Below are 8447 nucleotides of genomic sequence, written 5' to 3' on the forward strand. Positions count from 1 at the left end.
TCAAATGTAACAATTTATTATCAGTCAGGTAAATATGTATTATGCCAATTATACAGCCAATTCAAAGATATCAAATCAATACAAGACATCAAATTCTCAAAGATGAGTCTAAGAGTAAGATGCATACCTGACTTTTAGAAAAATATATAGTATGAAGTTTGTGAACACACTTCATACCACGGGCTCATTCCGGCTACAGAAGGCCCCGACACTTTTGCTGAAATCCTTTAAATACAAAACCAAGATAAAACATCCCCCAAATGGAGGCATGTACAAACAATTGGAATTTGCATTCAGACCTGGGTGGTTTGCACCTCAATGGGAACAGAAGGTAATTTGCATGGAATGACCCTCTACAGTAATCAAAGTATCTCTTAACTCTTAGGATCTGTATTATCTTTTAGTCTACTTTTGCAAGATTAAGACCATTGTACCACTCACCCTGACACTATTCAAATTAAACCAAACATGACTGTAAATCTTAATTTGCATTCATTTAGAACATTATACTATTGACCATTCTGAGTGAATCCAGTGGAGGGAGCAGATGAAAAGGCACTCATGCATATGTGAGAGAGGCGTTTCCTGCACCACCACTCTGTGGGGTTTCTTGAAGATGCCAGTGTATTGTCTGTTTCTCAGGAGATCAAAGTATCGGAACTGATGCATATGTGAGAGACGTTTTCCCGCATTTTCTCTCAGTGAGATGCAGAAACAGATGTCTGTATGTTAATGCACTGTGTGTGTATTGTCTGTCTCAGAAGTATCTTAATTTCTTTTATCCTTACACAATATTGGTAAAAAAAAATATCGCAATTAGATTATTTTCCAAAATCGTTCAGCCCTAACGCACGCACACACACACGCACTCACACACGCACTCACTCTCTCTCTCACACACACACACACACGCACTCACACTCACTCTCTCTCTCACACACACACACACGCACTCACACTCACTCTCTCTCTCACACACACACACTCTCTCTCTCTCTCACACACACACACACGCACTCACACTCACTCTCTCTCTCACACACACACACTCTCTCTCTCTCTCACACACACACACACGCACTCACACTCACTCTCTCTCTCACACACACACACTCTCTCTCTCTCTCACACACACACACACGCACTCACACTCACTCTCTCTCTCACACACACACACTCTCTCTCTCTCTCACACACACACACACGCACTCACACTCACTCTCTCTCTCACACACACACACTCTCTCTCTCTCTCACACACACACACACGCACTCACACTCACTCTCTCTCTCACACACACACACTCTCTCTCTCTCTCACACACACACACACGCACTCACACTCACTCTCTCTCTCACACACACACACTCTCTCTCTCTCTCACACACACACACACGCACTCACACTCACTCTCTCTCTCACACACACACACTCTCTCTCTCTCTCACACACACACACACGCACTCACACTCACTCTCTCTCTCACACACACACACTCTCTCTCTCTCTCACACACACACACACGCACTCACACTCACTCTCTCTCTCACACACACACACTCTCTCTCTCTCTCACACACACACACACGCACTCACACTCACTCTCTCTCTCACACACACACACTCTCTCTCTCACACACACACACACACACACTCTCTCATGCGCACACACTCACACACACACACACACACACTCACACAGTGACAGCACAGAAATGAAGACAGCCATGAATGTTAGTATAATTTTACCTCTTGTTCTGCAAAATAAGGTTATCAAAAACAATGGTTTGCGAAAAAAAATTTTTTCAATAATAACTATTATTATTGTTAAACACTTATTTTTATTTTACAATACAATAGTAACATTTATAACATTTTATAATATAATTATATAAATATATTTAATAACAGTAATAATTATTAATTATATACTAATTTTTAAAGAATAATAGTTCTATTAATGTTAGTTAATAAACTAAAAATATTTAAATAAGCATTATTGTTATTGTCAAAATAGTCAATACAGTGCAGTCATAATAATACTTATTATACTCACTTTTTATATTACAGTATAATAGTCGTATTACTGTTGCTTTTTACATATTTAACTGATATTGTTTTTGTTAAATATTTTTTTATTTCGACAATAGTAATATGATTTTCTATTTATTATTTTTCAAAATTTCATAAAATAAAAATGTTTAAGTCATAAGAATAATAATGCTTATTACTATTATTATCATTTATTACATTTTGTTTTTTTATTTTACAATGGTTTTATTACTATAGAACTATATTTCTTGATTGATTTTTCAATCTGTAATTTTTCTGCTTCAGTCAGTGTCTTTTTCTAATCACCGCTTTATTTCAGAGCCTTTTTATTTTGAGCCACGTGTCGATTAAATAGACGTCAGTTTGATGGAGAGCACTGAGCATGATTACGATCTAATGATCAGCAGGTTAATCGACTCCACTCATTAGCTGCAGTGCTGTTGAGACACTAATGAGTCGTTGACGTGGTGAATCTGTGCTTGTGTGTTTCAGGCTTCCCATCTGCAGCAGCGATAAAGAAAACGCCCGTCATTCCTCATCCCTCCGCCTCCGCAGCCAATCAGAGGCCTCCTCCGCCACCGCAAACCCCGCCCACAGCAAATTTGACTATGTTGAGCTGTCACCTGTAGCCACGCCCTCTACTCCTGCCTCCGCCAATCAGAGAGAGTCGGGGGAGGGGCAGGTGAGAGAGCACAGCCAATGGCAGGAGGAGCGGCCGTGTGACGACGCCCACAACCAGTGGGAGGCGGTGCTGTCACGGAAGGGGGCGGGGCAGCTGTCCGAACAGAGACGGATAGAGGAGGAGATTGAGAGGAAGTGGGCGGAGTTTGAGCGGCTGCCACTCAAAGAGACGAGGTCACTCCCGCTGATGGGCTCGTCAGCCAATCAGGCGCTGGAGAGGGAGGTAGTGCGTGAACAAAGTCTATATGCTCTCATGAATGACTTTATGAGAACTGAATAGAACACAGAGACACCATTAACCCTTGTATAGCGCATTCAGGGCGTTTCTGAGCTGAAGAAACCTGAAAGAATTCTTAAAAACGCACCAATTTTACTATGAAAACACGTCCAGACTATCAAAATACACTTGATTTATTTTTTTTAGATATTTGTGGGAAAGTGTCTTTCAGAGATATAACTTGGGTCAATTTTGACTCTGATACCAACTTTAATTTTACAAGTCAAGTCACCTTTATTTCTACAGCGCTTTAAACGATAATTTGACAGTTGTGTCAAAGCAGCTTTACAGTGTCGACCAGTAAATAGTGTGTCAGTGATGCAAACAAAATTCAGTTCTGCTGTAGAGCAGCTCATAGACCATTTTAGGATATTCCAATATAAAAATACACTGTTGTTAGCTACATTTGAAAAATACTTTTACAAAATATATTTATACAATTTTTTGAGCCTCTTTCACATATCTCATACACATTTTTTTGATTAACCATTGCAGCATGCAAAATTGAACCTTCATCATATGTAAATATGTAAAATATGTAGTGTAGTATTTGTTTTATGTATGTAGTTTTCATAAATTGAGTTAAAGTTCAAAGGAATTTGAATACATTTTTGTATTTTTCATACCTTTTTATGAATTGCATATGATAAATTCAAATATATATCATAAATGTCGATTTTTTTTTTCCTGCATCACGCTGGTTTTGATTTAGTTGAAGCATTATTTAAAAATTCGAAACAATCTCTTATTTTTTTTGGTGAAAACATGGTAGAATGCGAAACGTTGAAATGTTTACACATTCACTCATGAATGAGAAGTTATTTATCAGATACAGTACATTTTTGACTGTTTCATAAGCTCACGGCCCACCTGGTCAAAACTGAAAATGGCTTATGCGTTATAAGGGCTAACATGGCGATTGTCAGAACAAATGACTGTTTTATAATGCTAATTGACGGTCATTTGTGCTTCTCTGTGTGTGTGTGTGTGTGTGTGTGTTTTCACACTTCCTGTGCAGTTCCTGCAGGAGGCTTTACCCCACTCTCTGTCTCTCCTGCAGGTGGTGTGTCTGAGGCAGCAGCAGCGGGGGGCTCTGCGGGGGGCATGCTGCGGGGAGGTGCTGCAGAAGATGGAGCGTGTGCACAGGGTGGCGCTGGAGGAGCTGGAGAAGCAGCACACGCAGCAGATCAGAGCGCTGGAGCGGGACAGAGACGCACTGCTGCAGGAGGATAGCGACACCACTGCACGAGGTACGCCACTCATCACTGTGGGCGGAGCTTCACCGGCTGCTCTCCAGTCACATGACTCCGCTCCAGTCCCGTGTCTCCGCTCCAGTCCAGTGACTCCGCTCCAGTCGCATGTCTCCACTCCAGTCCCGTGACTCCGCTCCAGTCGCATGTCTCCACTCCAGTCCCGTGACTCCCGCTCCAGTCGCGTGTGTCTGCTCCACTCGCGTGATTCCCGCTCCAGTCGCGCGTCTCCGCTCCAGTCAAATGACTCTCGCATTACTCCCGCTCCAGTCCCGTGACTCCGCTCCACTCACATGACTCCCGCTCCAGTCACGTGACTCTCACGACTCCCGCTCCAGTCACGTGACTCTCTCAGGACGCCCGCTCCAGTCACGTGACTCTGCTCCAGTCACATGACTCTCTCATGACTCCTGCTCTAGTCAAATGACTCTCGCATGACTCCCACTCCAGTCACATGACTCTCATGACTCCCGCTCCAGTCAAATGACTCTCTCATGACTCCCGCTCCAGTCAAATGACTCTCTCATGACTCCCGCTCCAGTCACTTGACTCTCTCATGACTCCCGCTCCAGTCACTTGACTCTCTCATGACTCCCGCTCCAGTCACTTGACTCTCTCATGACTCCCGCTCCAGTCACTTGACTCTCTCATGACTCCCGCTCCAGTCACATGACTCTCTCATGACTCCTGCTCTAGTCAAATGACTCTCATGACTCCCGCTCTCCAGTCACATGACTCTCATGACTCCCGCTCCAGTCACATGACTCTCTCATGACTCCCGCTCCAGTCAAATGACTCTCGCATGACTCCCACTCCAGTCACACACCTAAACACTTGCCTGACTAAATTAAAACATGACTATGTATATCTAATACAGAGAGCGAGAGAATCTGCCCAGATCAGAAACACTTCCACACTGACTGCATTCATAAAGGAGATTTGCTGTATTCAGTATTTACAAGGCCAGGGTGTCGCCACTTCAAAAAGGAAAAGTATGAACACATTAGCTAAATATCTAGAGAGAGAGAGTAATGTGGAAAACAGCAAGCGTCTTTATTTGTTCTCAAACTTAGCTTAAGTCTGACACTAAATTAAAATAACCGTTAGTGATTCGTCTCATGTCACACTTTAAATTCGCTGACATTTGCCTCTCAAATCATAGTGCTTTAATGTCACAAATCCCTTTTATCAAGTAGCGATGTTTCTCTGGCACCCAGAATTGAAGATATGTTGGCAAAGGTTATATTTATAATGTACAATATTAAGCAGTATTTCCAGCAGTTCAGTTCAGCCGCAGCGTCTCGAGCAACACACTGAACACTTTCACTGAACCAACCGCTGGAGTGACTCAGTGACTCATTCTTACCTAGTTCCAGAACGAATCAGCTGTTTTGAACGAATCATTTGAATGAACGCTTCTGTGACTCACTCATTAAGACGGCTACTGGCGGTTTTAATTTCATAATTAAACGTATCATTTCATCTCATATTTCTATTTTCAAAATGTTATAACGTGTGTAATGGAGTGTGTTTGTGTTGTCAGTGATGGAGGCGTTACAGAAAGCACACAGAGAAGAGCTGGAGAAAACCACACAACTCGGAGATGCTCATGGGAAGGATTCTCACATGCTCGACAAACCGCAACAGTGAGTACACACACACACGCATGCGTGCGCTGCAGGAGTGGCATCTGGAGTTCATCTGTCTGTGTCTCTCTCTCTCTGTGTGTGTGTGTGTGTGTGTGTGTGTGTGTGTGTGTGTGTGTGTGTGATAATGTGTGTGTGTGTGTTATAATGTGTGTGTTATAATGTGTGTGTGTGTGTGTGTGCAGGGTGGAGCTGGCGTCTCTGCGGCGTGAGCTGGCGTCTCTGTCGGAGCGATACTCTCAGAAGTGTGTGGAGCTGAACCGAGCGCAGCAGCACAGCCTGGACACGGACCGATTGATGAGCCAGAAAGACATGCAGATGGAGCAGCTGAAGAGAGACAACCAGGTCAGACACACCACAAGAACTTCAGTTTGAGCACAGCTAAAATCAAACAGAAGGAGTGACGGAACGCCGTTACATCATTATTACGCTTTAAAAGTCTATTATATCATTAAACAAATATGAAAAACACACATTCTACAGGCAATCAATGAATACTGCAGATTAATATTCTCACATGTGGAAAGAGATCTTTCATCTGGCGCAGCTGTGTGTAGTGAAGCACAGACACTTCAAAATAAGAGTCCCGGTGTATTTCAGGCTTGCTTATAATTAAAAGTCCTGCATATGCACAGAATCTATTTATTCTGGATATTATTGGTGTTTTAATCTTGCAGTTACCTCGTTTTGCAGTCTGAGGCTGAATGGGTTCGTTGTGTGTGAACGTGCAGCATTAATTTTATGTGTGTGTGTGTGTGTGTAGGATCTGCAGGCGCGTCTGTCGGAGGAGGTGAAGGTCATTCGGTCTCTGGTCACAGGTCAAGGGTCAGACGGACTGACTGACAGCAGCACTGAGAGGTCGTGGTGTGAGACACAGGTGACACAGTGACTGCATATCACCCACTGTAACATGGGAATGAGTTCCTGTCACATGCAATGCACATGATATAACCACAAACTAATCAAGAGCTAGTGATTCAGAATCAGATCAATTTGTAATAACTAGCCCTATTTGTCAAGGAATGTCAAAAAACAAGCGCTACAAATGAATAAAAGAACACTACTTGTACATGTACTTAATTTCAGCAGATTCTACCTCAGTATTTTACCTCAATCGTTCACTTGTTTGGAAAGTGTGGAAAGTCATTTAAAACCACAATTAACTGCCTGGTTTTTACAACTTTCATTCAGGAGCAAAAATCTGCCGTTAAATTTCAAAGAAATAAAGATTTGACATTTGTCGTGATTATCGATATCGACCGATATGGAAAATTTTATGGTGATAATTTTTTTGGCCGTATCGCCCAGCCCTACTTTAAATAATGTTTGAAGTGTTTCTGCTTGAAATCAAACCTCTGCTGTGTTTTGTTTCTTCATCTCAAGTGCTGCATTGATCATGTGTGTGTGGCAGGTGCTGCTGCGTGTGCGAGAGAATGAACTGCAGTACTTACACAAACAGCTCAACAGCCTCCGCAACCAGCTGTACTTCCTCACCACGGTAACACACCTGTGTGTGTGTGTGTGTGTGTCTGTGTCTGTGTGTGTGTAATGCTTGTGTGTGTCTGTGTGTGTGTGTGTGTGTCTGTGTCTGTGTCTGTGTGTGTGTGTGTGTGTGTGTGTGTGTGTGTAATGCTTGTGTGTGTCTGTGTGTGTGTGTGTCTGTGTCTGTGTCTGTGTGTGTGTGTGTGTGTGTGTGTGTGTGTGTGTTGTGTGTGTGTGTGTGTGTGTGTGTGTAATGCTTGTGTGTGTTCGTGTGTAGTGCGTAGTGCGTGTTTGTGTTCATATATATTATGTGTGTAGTTGTTTCCTGTTTGTAATGCGTGTCTGTGTGCATCACATTTCCCGTGTGTAACGCGTGTCAGTGTGTTTCCTCCTGTGTGTGTGTGTGTGTGTGTGTCCTGTGTAACAAGAGTTTCCTGTGTGTAACGTGTGTGTCCGTGTAACTCATTTGTGTTTCGTGTGTGTGCGCATATCCAACATGTGTCCCATGTGTAATGCGTGTCTAATGTGTAACAAATCTGTTTCTCGTGTGTAATGCATGTGTAACGCGTTTTCTGTGTGTGTATGTGTGTAACTCAAGTCAAGTCAAGTCAAGTCTGCTTTATTGTCAATTCTTCCACATGTACAGCACATACATACAGAGAATTGAAATTGCGTTACTCTCAGACCCTTGGTGCATACAGATAACACTAACAGTAGAACATAAATACAGATAGATACAGATTAAATATAAAATACAACTATACAAATATACAAATAAGGTCACGTAAAAAAATAAATAAAGCAGCACAAGGCACATGGCAGATAGAGTGCAAACCAGTGAATTAAACAAACAGTGCAGATATAATGATTGTAGTGCAAAGAGCTTATTCAGACTGATTAAAGTGACAAAAAGCTTTCTGGTCCCAGTTTGTTAGTGGGAGGGGGGAGTGGAAGGACCTGGGGATGTGGGAGCTGGGGGGGGTCTGGGGGTCAGAGGTGCGTGGTGCGTTCAGCTTCCTGACAGCCTGATGCATGAAGCTGTCCTTCAGTCTGCTGGT

General features: G+C 42.8%; 1 protein-coding gene across 1 annotated transcript in view; it reads left to right on the plus strand.

The window, feature by feature from the left end:
- Positions 1–2516: 2516 nt before the first annotated feature.
- Positions 2517–8447, plus strand: part of LOC107661081 (TRIO and F-actin-binding protein-like) — a gene marked incomplete at its 5' end in the record, with an annotated part of 8870 nt that continues 2939 nt past the window's right edge. Inside the window, 6 exons of the mRNA XM_016450527.1 lie at positions 2517–2957; positions 4072–4261; positions 5805–5907; positions 6093–6252; positions 6671–6784; positions 7319–7405. Coding sequence (XP_016306013.1) covers positions 2517–2957; positions 4072–4261; positions 5805–5907; positions 6093–6252; positions 6671–6784; positions 7319–7405 — 1095 coding nt within the window. The remainder of the gene's footprint in view (positions 2958–4071; positions 4262–5804; positions 5908–6092; positions 6253–6670; positions 6785–7318; positions 7406–8447) is intronic.

Source organism: Sinocyclocheilus anshuiensis, unplaced genomic scaffold (assembly GCF_001515605.1).
Source record: "Sinocyclocheilus anshuiensis isolate Anshui unplaced genomic scaffold, SAMN03320099.WGS_v1.1 scaffold2803, whole genome shotgun sequence".
NCBI classification, from domain to species: domain Eukaryota; kingdom Metazoa; phylum Chordata; class Actinopteri; order Cypriniformes; family Cyprinidae; genus Sinocyclocheilus; species Sinocyclocheilus anshuiensis.